The sequence below is a fragment of the Pteronotus mesoamericanus genome, unplaced genomic scaffold (assembly GCF_021234165.1).
Source record: "Pteronotus mesoamericanus isolate MK-2021 breed Mesoamerican mustached bat unplaced genomic scaffold, CSHL_Meso_final scaffold_165, whole genome shotgun sequence".
Lineage (NCBI taxonomy): Eukaryota > Metazoa > Chordata > Mammalia > Chiroptera > Mormoopidae > Pteronotus > Pteronotus mesoamericanus.
Genome location: NW_026555307.1, coordinates 6,148,985 through 6,165,189, shown reverse-complemented (window position 1 = coordinate 6,165,189; position 16,205 = coordinate 6,148,985). Strand labels below are relative to the sequence as shown.

Sequence of the window (16,205 nt, the reverse complement as noted above, 5' to 3'; positions counted from 1 at the left end):
CTAGCAGTGGAATTGCTGGGTCAAAAGGCATTTCCATTTTTACCTTTTTGAGGAAATTCCAAACTGTTTTCTACAGTGGCTGCACCAGTCTGCATTCCCACCAACAGTGTACTAGGGTTCCTTTTTCTCTACAACCTCGCCAGCATGGTCTGTTTTTAAAAAATCCACTCTGGCCCTGACAGGTATGGCTCAGTGGGTTGAGCATTGTCCTACAAAGGTCACTAGTTCAATTCCCAGTCAGGACACATGCTGGGTTGTGGACCAAATTCCTGGTTGGGGGCATGCAAGGGGCAACCAATTGATGTTTCTCTCCTTCTCCTCTCTCTCTTCTCCTCTAAAAATAATAAAATCTCTAAAAAATAAAATAAAATCCATTTTGCCAACATCTGTTCTTTTGATTCATGAGTTTAATTCATTTATATATAAAATAATAACCAAAAAGGAGGAACTTATGTCTGCCACTGTTTTCTATATACTCCCTTTTTTTATTCTTTGTTCTTTCCATCATTGCCTGAGGAAGCCTGGGGTAACACCTACAGTGAACTCTGAAAGGTGAACAGTACTCTCTCTGGCAAGTAAGTGTAATAAGGGGAATATGGGAAATATTTTAGGCTGAAGAAACTGCATGGCTAAAGAGAAAAATATTTTGTTCAAGGAGGCATGGAAATACCTGCCATAGAGAACATAACCTGAGATATAAGCTGTCCTTTACCTCCAACACTGTCCACACAATCTTAACAATTGATCTGTTTTCTTTCTAGTCACAAGATAGGAAACTATGGGGACCAGTAAGACTACCCCTCTTTTTATATAAAACTTAGAATATTTTAAGCCATCCTCCTTATAAACTATAATTCTCTCTCAAGGTCCATTTTAGGAAAAAACACTCTTATTTCAAGACAGATGTTGCAGAAAGTCAATGCTTTTAAAGTTAGTGGGTGGGCTGGAGAAGTAATGGAGAAAGCTCTGTACTATTAATTTCAAGGTAAACCCCTATAACTGATTTAGGAAAGGAGAAATGACTGCTGCTATTACTAGTGATGCTACCTACAGTACTAACCAAAAACCAAAAAACTTGAAGCTAGACACTGGGTCATGAGTGTCCAGCTGCAGCAAACATAACAGAACTTGCTTGTCTGCTTTTTGTCTGCAGTGACCCCCAGTATGTGTGTGCTTGCAGACAGCTACATAGTCATCATTTTTTAGGATTCAAATTAAAAAAGCAGGTCCACAGTGAAGTCTATTTTGATCTCTCATAGTATGTTGTTTCTTGGTTATGTTCCCACAGTACTTGTAGAAAATCAAAATGAATAGTGTATGGATTAATCCAGCTGGAAATAGACTATGAATTGTCCTTACCAAAATAATGGCATTCTTAGCACAGGCAGTTTTTCTTTAGGTTTGCTAGTCTCCCACTAAAGGTTGTAGTAAGTCTGATCTTAATTCTTTAAAAGGAAAGTAGTAGAAAGTTTTGCAAGAAATATCAGTGTCACAGTGAACTTATTATATACAAGTGATTTTATTGGAGATCAAAAATTTTATTGACACCACTTATTTCTTTTGCAGCTTTAATTTGCAACTTTGTAACATTTACTCAATTCATTTGGTGACTAAATATCTAAAGAATTTTTATGTAGGACTTGAGTAAAATTGCAAGCTACTGCTATAAGAAATGCATATTTATTTATAATATGCTTGTTTGCTTGCTCTCCTGTAAAATTGTTTACAAATAGCTTCACTGCGAAGATTTACACATAATTCCTACATCCTTCAGTTGTTCTAGCATCAGAACATCAGGTTGTTCTAGACATTCCATGTCTAGGCAAGTAAGAACTTAGTGAACACTTTGCTAGATTTCTTATATAAGCTTTGTTTGTACATTTTCATAAGAAATTCATATTGCCTAATGTCTTTCCCATATTTGTTTTATGTATTTATAGATGTCTTTCCCATATTTGTTACTGTTGGATTCATAAATATTCCCATACAGTAAATACAATGTGGATTCACTTGTGTCAATTAAGGGATTAATAATGGCCAAAGGCATTCTCACATTTATTGCCTTCATTTGGTCTCTCTACAGTGTGAGCTCTGGACAATAAGGCTTGTACCATTGCTAAAGACCTTCCCATAGTCATTACATTCATAAGATTTTTCTCCAATATAAATTTTATCATGCTGAATAAGGGAGGATCAATGGCTGAATTGTATTACAACAAATACTGCATTCATACACTTTCTCTTTTACATGATTTTTCACACATAGTGATTCATATAACCTAAAGGTTTTTCCACACTTATGGCACTATTGAATTTCTCTCCATTATGTATTCTCTGATGGGCAGTAAGATTTGAGCCTTTGCTAAAAGCTTTTCCACATTCATTACATTTATATGGCTTTTCTCCAGTATGAATTCTCTGATGTACAGTAAGGTTTGAACTACAACTGAAGGTCTTCCCACATTTAATACATTCATAGGGTTTCTCTCCAGTATGAATTCTGTGATGTTGAAGCAGAGATGACCTATGACTGAATGCTTTCCCACATATACTGCATTCATAAGGTTTCAATCTAGTGTGATTTCTCATATGCATATTCAGTGATTCGGGCTGGTTGAAGGATTTCCTGCATTTTTGACATTCAAAGGGTTTTTCTTCAGTATGAATGCTCTGATGCTGAATAAGAAATGAGAGACTACTAAAGACTTTCAGACATTTGTTGCATTCAAACTGTTTCTCTATAGTGTGAATTCTTTGATGTCGAGTAAGGTGTGAACTACAGCAAAAAGCTTTTCCACATTCACTACATTCATAAGGTTTCTCTCCAGTATGAATTTTCTGATGGTGAATAAGAGATGACCTATGAATGAAGGCTTTCTCACATATTCGACACTCGTAGAGTTTTTCTTGAGTATGAATTCTCAGATGCTCAATGAGATGTGAAACACGACTAAAAGACTTTCCACAGTTCATACATTCATATGGTTTCTCTCCAGTGTGAGTGCTTTGATGGTTAGTAAGTGATGAGACATGGCTAAAGGCCTTCCCACATTCAATACATTTGTAAGGTTTCTCACCACTGTGGCTTATCTGATGTCGAGTAAGGGATGAGCCGTGGCTAAAAGTCTTCCCACATTCACGACACTCATAAGGTTTCTCTCCTGTATGAATTCTCCAGTGGCGATTAAGGATTGATTGTTTGCCAAAGGCTTTCCCACATTCACTGCATGTATAGACTTTCTCTCTATTATAAGTCTGGTGAAGGGTAAGAGATTTGCTCTGATTGAAGGTTGCCACACTTAAATTAGTATTCAAAAGTTTCTTTCCACCACTGATATTCTCAGTTTTTATAAGGGACTTTTTTGGTAAACTCTTCTTAAATATGTCATGTACATGTGATTTCCCTTCAGCAGAAATTCTCTGTAATTCAGAAAAGACAGACTTTAAATTTAAATGGAAACGACTTCCACATGTATTATATTTGTAAATACTGGGTTGGCCAAAAAGTTCATTTAAGTTTTCCGTAAAATAAAACACGCATTTTATATTTTTACCAATAACTTTCTTGATTTGGATATTTTGAATATATCAGCTATCTCTCGCATGGTATAACATTGACTGTTCTCAATTAAGGTCCCGATTTGATTGCTATCAACTTCAACTGATCTACCCAACTGTGGAGCATCCATCCAGTGAGAAATCTCCAGCATGAAACTTTGCAGACCTCTTTTGACACATTCGATGAGTCACAGCATCTTCTCCATAAACTGCACAAATCTTTTATTTGCATTCAATTGTGTTTTTACTTTTCTTGAAATAATAAAGCATAATATGCCAAAAATGTTGCATATTTTCTTCCATCTTCAATAAAATGGTACACAAAAATTCACCAATTTTGATTTTTTTTAAATGAACATTTATATGACAGCTGTCACAATACAATCTAACAAAATTGTTTCAAATGAAGTTAAAGACAACTAATACTCCTAGAGCCATCTTACGGAAAAAAACCAAATCAACTTTTTGGCTAACCCAATACTTTGCCCCGTGGGACTCTCTCTAAAGGTGAGGGTATCTCGTCTGGAATGTTCTACCTGACTTTCATGCTTCCCCTCCGGCTTCTCTATATACTCCCAGCCTTTGTTAAAATTTGAAAATTTATTACTTCATTTTATAATTTTTTCTATTATTACCGTTTGGGGTGAATCACCATCATAAATATTCTCCTTCGTTGATAATTCTTTGTTTTCCCATCTTAATTTCCAATCTGAAATATATCAAGAAAGCAAAATGCTATTTTTTCTGTACTTCTGGGAAATTTCTATGGTAGAAATAGAATTGGATGAAAAATAAACTCCCATCTCTCCCCTAGCTTGAAAACACATGGTTCTGACCACTCATATATTCAATCATTTCCAAAAAAAAGTTAAAGCAGAGCACAGAAAATACAGACAGCTCACAGAGTTAGGAACATAGTCTAATAAGGGACATAGGTTTAATAAGAGCAGGCAGTATGTGGAAATGAAACTATCGCAAGGAAAATGCGGAATGCATTCTGGAATCCAAGTCAACATTTTGTGCTGATATTTATATGAAAGAACACATTCTGTCTCACAACCTTGGTTTTACAACCTTCAGTCAATCTCACTTTGCTGTCAGGTTAGTATGCTTAAAATGGTGAATTTATAGTGCATTAAACAGTTATAGTTACAACAAAATAATGTACGTATACTTAATAGCTCACAAAAATTTAAGCTTTTGTGAATTTATGTAGGATCTGTACAAAATCATAATTTTATTAGCTATTAGAAAATATTGTTCTTAGAAACTTTCGTATACATTCTTTACTTTCTCTAACATTTATGTTTGTATTTGATCTTTGAAGTTCAGCCTTAGTGGAAAAGTGATTTTCCATCTAATTGACAGCTTTTCTTAACCTAAATCCATCAGTATGTTTTTCTGTAAGTAGACTTAAAAAGAGTAATTTGACTTATTTTGTTTCAAATAAAATAATTAGTATGATGGCAAGAACTTTTGATTAGATGACATGAGTAATACAGAAAGATAATTTGTGACGGAGGAATGGTCATTTTGAAATCTAAGTTTAAGGATTCCTCAATTTTTTTTACATTGGGAATCTCTGAAGACAGTCTCCCTAAAATGTCCTAAAATCCACCCCACCGTCTACAAGCATCTTTAACAAAGACCTCTTTTGCCTGATTTACCATGACTCACCTGAAAACATATCTTTTGTCAGGTTTTTATCCACCATCCAAGGCTCTTTCCCATCCTCTAATAAAGTGATCACATATGGCTTAGGTATGAAAAGGCCTGCTTACAGGAAAAATATAGAACTTGTTTGAGATGTGGTCCTCAGGGAAGAGATGCCATTATCAAAAAAAGACCAAAGGAAGGCTAGAAGAATGTTCGCTGAAACGGGAAGGTAAGCTTCAGGCAGGTCACAACAGAGCTAAACATTTCCTTGGGAACATGAAAAAGAAATTTAGCCATTCACTCAGGAGATTTCCCTCAATTCAGAGTCGTGAGGGGTGGGGGATGTTCTCTCCTATTGAGGTAGAGGCAGAGGTAAGCAAATTATAATGTGCTTACCTAGAGAGACCAGGTTTTCATAATTCTGGACCATCACATCCTTGTATAAATCCCTCTGAGCAGAATCTAGCCATTCCCACTCTTCATGGGAGAAGTCTATGGCCACATCACTAAATGTTACCTGAAATAGTAAACATATTTAGGCTTAACCATAGCCCAGGCCTCTCCTGTCACTGGAAAAGTGGTGAAGTTCTCCTGGTTGTAGAAGGAAGGGAACAAGATTCAGCAATTGTGACAATAATCAGAAATCTGACTTAAGTAAAGTAGTAATAAGATAATTAAGTTCTTGGCATTGTTGTACATTAAGGGTGAGAGACAAATATAAGAGCTTTGCTTCAGGACAGTAAATTTTGTCAAAGGGAATGGAATTATAAAAATTTTTAAGAATCAGCATTCAACATTTGACAGCACATAGTCAAGGGCTTCGATGTGTTTATTATAGCTTATATACTAATAAAAATGATGATCTACTACAGTTCAAAAAAAAAAAAAAAATCAAGCCCTGGCTAGTGTGTCTCAGTGGATTGAGTGCTGACCTCCAAACTAAGGGATCACTGGTTCGATTCCCAGTCAGGACACATGCCTGGGTTGCGGGCCAGGTCCCTTGTAGGGTGTGTGTGAGTGGTGACCACATATTGATGTTTCCCTTCCTCTTCCTCCCTCCTTTCCTCTCTCTCTAAAAATAAATAAATAAGATATTTTAAAAATAATAGTATAATCCAATGAGTTACAAAAGATATTTTTTAAATATTAAAGGTAGACAAATACATAACTAATTTATAAAAAAACAAAATACTTTATGGTATACACTTAAACCTTGTATTGAAAATCAATCTGTAATTAAAATAATTTACAATAATTTATGACTTGCTAGGCAAGAAAAATGAAGGATGGTTTCATACCATTAGTAGTACTTGGACAGGACCTTAAAGTAAAGATAAAGAATGAAAGGAAAATATTCTAAGGAAACAGATTTCTTCCTAGAAACAGTACTCATTTATGGTGTTATTTAAAACAGCAAAATTTTAGAAAAAGTTAAAATGTTCAATAATAGCTTACTGGTTAGTGAAATTGTAATATGTGCAAAAATGTATGCATTTTAAATGGCATTATTAATGCCTGTCATTGGTGAAATAGACATTGTTGGGCTATGGTGAATTTTTCACTCCACAAGTGGTTCAATATTCTATTACTTTATTGGGATATTTGGCATTTATGTTCACTATTCACACTGGTCTTTGATTTCAAAGTGGGAATTTACCTTTGTCAGATGTTGGGGAATTAATTAAAAACCATATCTGCCAAGCAGAAAATTATCTTTACAATGTAGAAACAAAAGACACAGGCTTTATTATTGACTAAGCATTAAACCAAACTGTAATGCACTTCATGGGAAATCACTAATGAGACTTTAAGGACAGAAAGAAATCTCACCCTTTTAAAAAACCAGATAGATACAATCATTACATAGATGCTTTCAAAATAAATAACTTGTCCTCCAGTGAGAGGACTTTACAGTATCTTTTGTGACACATAGTTCATCCTAAATTCACCTCATAATTGGGGTAGCAATCTGTGTTAATTGCCTTTACCCCAAAGAAAAAGAAAAGTTCTCATATCTTTATGACATGCATAAAGTTAAACCTTGGAGCCAGGAGCCCAGGCTAAACTCTCAGAGACAGGGAGTCAAGATGCATCATTTCAAAGAGATGGCTCCAAGGCCCTAAGAAAGACTTTACTGCCTGGCCGAGGCTTACTTCACTTTGAAAAAGATTTACAAGCATCCCAAGGAGACAAAGAAAGGATTTACAATTACAGGTTTTTCTCAAGGTAATATTCTAAGAAAAGGAAGAGGGAGAAGGCCTTTTTTTTCCTTTTGGCACCAGGGAAAGTTCTTTTTTCCATTTGTATTTACTCTTACCAACACTATGTTACCTGTGTTAAATGCATAAAACACTGTTTTATTCCACCAAAGCAAACTTGTTTCATATTTTAAGTTATGAATACATTGATAAATGTCACTGTATTGAAAGTCTAAAGAAGAAAGCTCACATAAATCTCAGTTTAATACTCTTCGCTTTTTATTTAGATTAGGATTTCTCAATCTTGGGACTACTGATATTTTAAGCTGGATAATTCTTAGTTGTGGAGAGCTGCCCTTTGAATTTTAGGATATTTAGTAGCATCCATAGCCTCTACCCATTAGATTCTAGTTGCAACTCCCCTCTTCATCAGAGTCGTGACAACCAAAAATATCTCTAAATATTAGCAAATGTCCTCTGTGGGTGGGGTCAAGGGGGCTAAAGTCTCCCCTGTGAACTATGGCTATGGAAAATTTTTTCAGTTCTTTAGGCCTCTCCACCTGTGCTCAAGATGTCCTCTCAATTTAGTATAAATTCATTTCCACCTCTGCCTCCCTGGTACTATGGGCCACCAAAACCAGTTCCAGCCTTGCTTCCCCCAGGGATGCCTCCTCTTTCTTCCCCTTCAATTGCATGGGCAGCCTGGGATGTTCAACTTCTTTGTCCCCAGAATAACTCAGAATATTTGTCCTAGTACCTATCTTAATTTCTTATGCTTTCTTATTTTTCTACCAGTCCTACACTATTCAATACAATAGCCACTAGCCACATCTGGCTATATAAATTTAAATTTAAATAAAATAAAAAATTCAGTTCTCCAGTCACTGTAGTCTAAGCTCAAATACTCAATAGTCATATGGGAGTGGTGGCTACCATACTGGACAGCACACATATAAACTATTTCCACCACTGTAGAAAATTCTCTTAGACAGTACTGCACTAGATCACGCAGCCCTGCATGTCAGTATACACCCAAACCTATGGAAGAGTCTCCCTTATGTACTTCGTAAGTGTTTAGGAAATGAACCATTGAGTGAGTTTGGCAGTCAGTTCACTTTAGCTTTTACTTTTAAAAGAACAGTTTTTTTCCCCCTCAATTCTAATTATCTAATTCTCCCAAGAAACTAGATTCTGCCCAATTTGCACATCTGCCATTCACACCTTCTCCTGTGCAGGTTCATCTTCCACCCCATGGTTCTGCCCACCACTGTTTCATCACTCACTCAACAACTATTTAGTAAGCATCTCTTTTGTGCCAGGTACCACTCTGAGCACTGAAGATAAAATAATCAACAAATAGAAAAAAACAAAACAAAACTTCCCAATGGGAGGAGACAAACCATGGGTGTATGCATATACTAAACGTATAGTGACAGCTAATGAGTGATAAGCATTATGGAAAACAAGAGAACAGTGATGGAAGAGTGGAAGTGGTTGTTGAAAGAAGGTGGCTGACGATTTTAAACAGTGTTTAGGCAAGCTTTGCTGAGAAAGTAACCACTGAGCAAAGATACAAGGAAGATAAGAATGCCAGACTGTGCATGTATGAGGAAAGAATATTCCAAACAGGACAGCGACTTCCAAGGCCTGCAGGCCATAGCCAGTGTGGCTGGAGCCCACAGGGAGCAAGGAGACAAAGAAGAAAGATAAGATCAGAAAGGTAATAAACATTCTAATTGTACAACGCTTTTTAAGTCACTACAGAACTGACTTCCATTCTGAGTTAGGGCCAGTGAACAGTTTTAAACAGAGGAATAACAGCACTTTATATAATAAGAGGATCGCTGTGACAGCTGTACTAAGAAGAGACTGAAGAGCGTCGAGGGCAGAAACGGGATCCCCCTAGGAGGCTACTGCAGTAATCTAGGTTGGCTTGGACCAGGGAGGCAGTGATGGAGTTACTAATGCTCAGATTCTACATCTATCCTGTATATATTTTAGAACTAACTAAAGTGCCTGACCGTGAGTTATAACAGAAAGGGAGGAACAAGATGACTCCAAACACTTCTCAACTTGAATAACTGAAAGAAATGATATACCATTAATTGAGACCACACGATACAACATTAACAACCATAAAATAAATAACCTCAAATTCCAAACTTGAATCTTGAACTGTAATTTTAAAAGGTTTTTGTTCAAGACTACAGAGACTTCTAGCAGAAAACTGGGAGAAAAGAGGAGAAACTCAGAGAATATAGTACCTGGGAGTTCTTCATCAGGCTCCATCCATCCTTTGCTACAATGAAAGGAATCATAGATCCAGTTCCAAAATGGACTTTGTTAGGAGGAAACTGGTAGAAGGAAAGCGAACACTCAAGAGTCCTGATAAAAAGGTGTTTCAGGTAGATTTGGAGACATACTGACTTACCTGGAACATGACTTTGCTATTTCCAATAGTCAACACAGTCCTCTATCCAGGCTCTTGTCTAATAGGAGGGGACTTTCCTGAGAAGGCAGATTAAGAACATGAAGATACAGTCTTGAAAAATCAGGCTTATCTTGCAGTTCTGTGATACACCTGCATGGAAAGAGGACAATGGGAATCATTTTCCAGGGCTCCAGCTTTCCCTGAACAGAGTGTTCCTTGGCACGAGGTAACTAGCCATTTACCAGGTGCCACCTGCATGTAAATCAACTTTTATATATATGAGACAAATTCATAAAACAACAGTAGTAATGTTAAATGTGAGCCTAATTAATCTTCACTACTCCTGTGCATGGTGGACATTCATATTATTCCAGATTTCTTTTTTAAAAGATGAGAAAACTGAAGCTTGGCTATTCGAAGCAATTTGTTCAAGGTTACACAACTGGAAAGCGTCAGCGTCAACACTGGATAACACAAAAACAACGCGGATGGCGTTTTCTTCCAGTTGGTACTGTGCACACTCACTCATTCGCCCATTTTCTTTTCAGGGGCTCTGTGAGGTAATCGCCACCCTGACGTCCCTTTTCCAGAGCAAGGCAGAGACGCCCATAAAGCTAAGGGCCTGCCTGAGCTCACACCAGGGGGAAGACCCTGCGGACAGCAAGGTCTCAGCGCCTGCCCAGCGCGCGGTGCCGCTGGCCTGAGGCCCGCAGGCCGCCCTCCCGGCACCCACGCTCGCCCGAATCCCCGTGCCCGACGCGCCGGTAGCTGTGAGTGGACAATGGTCGCCCCTTACGGGAACTGCACGGCCGAGAGTTCCCAGCTTCCAGGACCGAGAATTCCGCCGCCTGGCCCGGGACTACCGTGGGGTGGATCAAGGGCGGAGCCCACAAAAAAGCGGCAGGTCTCAGACTTCCCGAGTCTGGGACACTAGTTACCGGTGCCTCTCTCGGTCGCCTCCGGCAAAACCACACTTCCCAGCAGTCCCTGCGGCCGCGCGGCCTCCGCGCCGCTAGCGCGGTGGCCTCGGTTTCTAAGGGACCACGCAGCCTGCAGCCCTAGCTGCTGAGTGGCACCCACAGACACTCCGGCGGGAGAGGAGAAGACAACAATCGTAGCCTCTGGTGAACTCTGCTACCCTCTACCGTTGTAAAGACCATAGCATCCGAACCACAAAACTACACTTCCCAGAAAATTACGCGGCGAGAGGTCTTCGGTCATTCGTCTGCTCGCACAGAGGTTCTCCCGTCCAGTAACGGGCAGTCTTTGCCGGTGCCGAGCAAGAACTGGCCTTACTCAGCAGGAGGGCTCCCCTCGTCCAAAACCTTGTTGCCACGCTGCCCAGCTGGGATGGGCCATGAGAATTTGGTGTCCACTTGCCCTGGACTGTATGTTTTCCAAAATTCCCTGTGTCCGGGCTGTCACAGCAGTAGTCGTCTGCGGACTAACAACACTTCCCGGAAATTCACGGAGTCACGTTTTCGCTAGGACGTTGATTGCGCTCTGCTGTGCGTGTCACGTCCTGGAAGGACTCAGAAATAATCGGACTCAATCGAGCGAGCGCAGAGATCCTCACTCCTGGAAGAATCGCTCCTTCTCTAACTCGCCTTTGTCCTCAGAATCACTTGTTAGTCCTTAACTTTGCTCAGTCCACTATAAACAGTAGTTGTACATAAAGTATATAGGGCAGAGTAATCTACTGTTGGTGTCTATTTGGGTTGTTTCCTTTACCTTCTTTTTTAAAAATGTAATGCAACTTAACATTTTATGTTAATAATTAAATAACGTTATTTAAATTATAAATAGTATGACTGAATTTTCTTGTATATGTCAAACATTTATATGCATAAGATTTATTAGACAATGCTTCCACGTTTGTGTCTTGTGACTGGTATTTAAATGGCTATAGTAGTAGTTTTTATTTATTTGTTTATTTTAATAGTTTTTTTATGAAGAAAGAGGGGAGAAAGGAGAGGAGGTGGAGGAGGAGGACAGACATGATGGTAGACAAAATACAAAATAGTAGCAGCATTGTTATACAGGACTTGTGTCTTAAATATGGTTTTCTTTAGCACCAAATCTTGCACATTGTGGCACTACTTATAGGGGAAAAAAATTTAGGAACTTAAGCAGAAAATACTTATAATGTCTTTCAAAAATCTTGTGAGTAATCTCCAAGATACGTAAACATATGCTTGAAGATCTAACTCCATCTTTATAATGCTTTTCCCTGCATTTTTTACTATATTCTCTGATTATGTCTTCATATGACAATAATTTTCTAACATAACTTTTTATGTGAAAAAATGAAAAGATAATTTATTTTTTTCCCTCCAGGAAAGCTGGCCAAAATTTGAGTGCTTATTATTGATAGTTTTGAGAATTTCATGTTGTCTTCACAACTCATGGTTGATAATTTTGTGTGAATTTTTAGGATTCTTGTCAAATTTAAGAAAATCTTTGTTAAGGTTATTTGTTACATGATCTGTAATATTTCAGAGCATTTCAAGTATTCTTGTGCAATGACTAATTGTGAATACTCTGAATCAACAAGTTATTTTCCATCCTATGAAACCTCACTAGAAGTTAACCAGGTTCATCAACCTTGGTTCTTGAGTTCGGCTGGGACAGAAATCAGACCCAGTAACTCAAATTATAAGAGAATGTTTATTCAGAATGTCAAAGTCACAGAGGTAGGAAACGTGAGCCAACTGGGTTGCGTGGACTCCGGAAACAAGTTACAGAAGCACAAAGGACCCTTTGTGCTTAGGAGAGAGACAGCAAGGATATATGTGCCTGGAGAAAAGAGAAGAGGAAGGTTGAGGGCTGTTCTCTCTCCCTTCCTCTCTCTCTCTTTAAGAGCAGTAGTTTTGTTTTGTTTTGTGTCCTCACCTGAGGACACATTCACTGATGGGAGAGAGAAAGATAGAGAAGAGAGAGAAAGAGAGAATATCAATGTAAGAAATACGTACTGGCGACTGAATCCACAACCCAGGTACACCTGATTGGGGATGGAACCTGCAACCTTCTGGAGCACAGGATGATGCTCCAACCAACTGAGCCACTGGCCAGGGTAGCAGTAGTTTTTAAAAAACATCGTGGCATCAGTTCAATTCCTCCCTAGGCTTAGAGTGCATTACAAGATTTCTCAGCGCAGAGTGTATTCTCATCTACTCCTTATTAAACAAATACATTGTTTCCAAAGTTGGACTAATTTGCAATTCTACCTTAGTTTATAGTTATTTTGATTGCCAGCTATTTTTTAAATTTTTTAAAATTTTTATTTTTTGTTCAAATACATTTGTCTCCACCTTCCCGTCACCACTTTCCCCTGCCCCCCTCCCCTACCTCCCTCCCTCAATCCTTCCCCACTTTGAGCATATTGGCTTTGAGCACTTTGGCTTTGTCCATGGGTCCTTATACATGTTCCTGACTTGACCCTTCCCTTCCTTTTCCCTGCCCCTCCCTTCCCTCTTGACTCTGTTGGTTTCTCTTTTCTTTCAATGTTGCCGGTTATATTTTCCTTGCTTGTTTGTTTTGTTGGTTAGGTTCTCCTTATAGCTGAGATCATATGGCATTTGTCTTTCACTGCCTGGCTTATTTCACTTAGCATAATGCTCTCTAGTTCCATCCATGCTGTCGCAAAGAGTAGTAATTCTTTCTTTCTGCTACGTAGTATTCCATTGTGTAAATGTACCATAGTTTTTTGATCCACTCATCTACTGATGGGCATTTAGGTTGCTTCCAGCACTTGGCTATTGTAAATTGTGCTGCTGTGAACATTAGGGTGCATAGGTTCTTTTGAATTGTGATCGCCAGATATTAATGCCAGCACTTGAATTTGTGAAATTTCCAGATGTTGCCAATCTGTTAAGTGTGAAATTGTAGCTCATTTGCCTTACATTTGTATTTATTTTATCGTTAAGATTGAGATCTTTTCATGAGTCTATTGGCTTTAGTATATCCTTCTCTGAGAATTGCACATCTTTTGTTCAATGTTATTTTAGAACAATGGCCTTTATGATATTAAAATACAAGTTACATAGAAAAATGCACAATTTTAAAGAGGGGGTGTGGAGGCTAGGATATTTGAATTTTTTCCATTTAGAATCTTGGATTTAGAACTGGATTCAGAAACTGTTACAGGTTTTTGTATGCTTCTGGTGTGAAATTCTTCAAGTTTTCTCTTACTTGGGATATGTTGATCACCTTGAATCTGTGAGTGCCATCTTTCTGTGCTTAGCAATTTTTCTTCTCTTCATGTATTGCTTCTTACCTATTCTTTCTTCTTGTGAATTCTAGTTAGTTATAAGGTAGGTCTTTTCACTTTATCCTCCATGTGTCTTAAACCCTCCTCTATAATTTCTTTTAGTCTTTGTATTGCATTCTAGATAATGTATTCTGATCTACCTGCCATTTATAATGCCTTTTCCTGGAGAAATGATATATATATATATATATACCTGGTAGACACAGCTGATTCATAATATTCATCTGATAATACTGATTACTGAAGAAGTAATGAATCTTTGTAAATTTACTTTTAAAATTCTTCACTCAGTTTGTTTTAAATTTTGGTTGATTATGTTTGTGTGTCAGTCTGTCCTTGAATGACATTTTATAGGGTTTCCCAATAACCTTGGTTGAAAGTTCCTTTATTTTCTACAGATTATATGATTTTATTTTCAGAAAAAGAACTGGGATTACTACCACTCTAGAACCACTTTAAACTAAAGTTAAGATATAAAGTCCCTGCTCAGTCAATCCAGAAAATCTTACATAAGTGTTCTTCATTATTCTGCTTTTCCTCATGAGATTCCTGGAAGAATTATGAAGTTTTCCCATTATGTGCCATCAGATATTTGGGATATGAATTAAATTAAAGCACTAGATGTGCCTGGGAGAAGAGGGGAGAACTTTAAATGGAGGGCTGGTCTTTTGCTTCAAGAGCTATGTCTGGCCAGTTCTTAAAGAACATTGCTTTGAAGCTGAATCCCTAACATTGAGTGTGCTCCATAGCTGCATTATTAACAAAAAGGATAGATGCACTCTGATGAGGAGAAACTAAGAAGGAGTAATCCAATGGCAGGTTAAATGGAGACTCATAGGCATAAGAAAGCCAATTTTAAACACATAACCCAGTCACTTGAGAAAAAAATACAGGGCCAAGAGAGATCAATAAGAAGAGAGGATAACACTCTACATGCCATATTGAACCCACTCCCTACCACTAGTCCTGAGCTTCCTTCTTTCCCTTTTCTATTAGGCAATATTTACAACAAGTGATCTTGTTATTGGAACTTATCTGGTCAAGGGTATGTGTTAGATATGAACTTGGGAAAAGAAAACCCAGTTTTTGTTTGGGGCTCATCCTCCATTTATCACTTTGAAATAAGCCTACATAGCCTGCTATGGGACAAAGTTCTAAATCTAAGAACTTAGTCCCAGTTCTCCTGTCAGAAGTTTGAAGTCCTGTCCGTTCCCAATCTGGCTCAAACCTGACCTCAGAATACCCATCGCAGAACCTGTGAGGATACCTCAACAAGAACTTCACATTCTCTCCTTCCATCCTTGAGGACCTCCGACATCTGGAATCTCTAATTATTTATGTGACCAAAATGAAGTAATACCAGGCTAAAGGGTGAACTCTGTAGGAAGTTGTCAGGTATGCAGATGTTCGGCCAGTAGCGTACAGCCATTTCTTGGTAGGTTGCTTGGTCTCTGAGGAAAGTAAGGGTATCAAGGGCCCTATTTGGGTCTATGATGGAGAAGAGGGTGCCCATCTCATTCTTTTTCTTCCTCTGATGATGGAGGAATTGAAATAAGCCTTGCTTTGTTTCCATAGGAAGAGACTTTATTTAAACCTTAAACCCGAGCATGATCTCATGGGTTAATAGATAGAGAGCTCAAGTTTTCCCTACTTGTTGATTTTGCATGATTTCTCTAAAAAATGGTTTAGGGGAGATGAACACCAATACGAGTGTTAGTGTTGGAAAATAAGTGGATAGAGAGAAAATACAACTTTTTAGAAGTTTAATAAACACTTGAAAAGTTTAGAAAAAGACAACTCATTCTATTTACCTATAGAAAGTTACTTAATAAGCTAATATATTGAAAGTATTATTTATTAATAAATATAGATTTACTATGTGTACTGTCATATTTTTTCCCCTCAATCCATTGCGAATGTCTTGCAGTATTAGCAACATAGAGCCTACATTAGAATATACCACCTACATAGACCACAGTTTTCCTTATTAGGAATCATAACAATAACATACTGTTATATGATAACATATAGGCAGTCTCTTCTTAACGAACATTTGCTTTGTGAAGAATATCTTTGCACAAACATTGTTGCA

The 16,205-nt window shown here is 37.9% G+C and overlaps 1 protein-coding gene and 1 long non-coding RNA gene across 2 annotated transcripts in view; one reads left to right on the top strand and one right to left on the bottom strand.

Annotated features, from left to right (window-relative positions):
* LOC129083180 (uncharacterized) overlaps window positions 1–3,680 on the top strand; it is a 45,679-nt gene extending 41,999 nt beyond the window's left edge. Inside the window, exon 4 of the long non-coding RNA XR_008530468.1 lies at window positions 3,634–3,680. This is a non-coding gene — a long non-coding RNA (uncharacterized LOC129083180). The remainder of the gene's footprint in view (window positions 1–3,633) is intronic.
* On the bottom strand, window positions 1,557–10,807 carry LOC129083179 (zinc finger protein 181-like). Its single transcript, XM_054589011.1, has 6 exons — window positions 10,640–10,807; window positions 9,844–9,993; window positions 5,611–5,731; window positions 5,236–5,331; window positions 4,194–4,267; window positions 1,557–3,420 (listed from the first exon to the last, which is right to left on the bottom strand). Exons 2-6 carry the CDS (start codon window positions 9,850–9,852, stop codon window positions 2,257–2,259), a joined length of 1,464 nt encoding a protein of 487 aa, XP_054444986.1. The 5' UTR covers window positions 9,853–9,993; window positions 10,640–10,807; the 3' UTR covers window positions 1,557–2,256.
* Window positions 10,808–16,205: the final 5,398 nt, after the last annotated feature.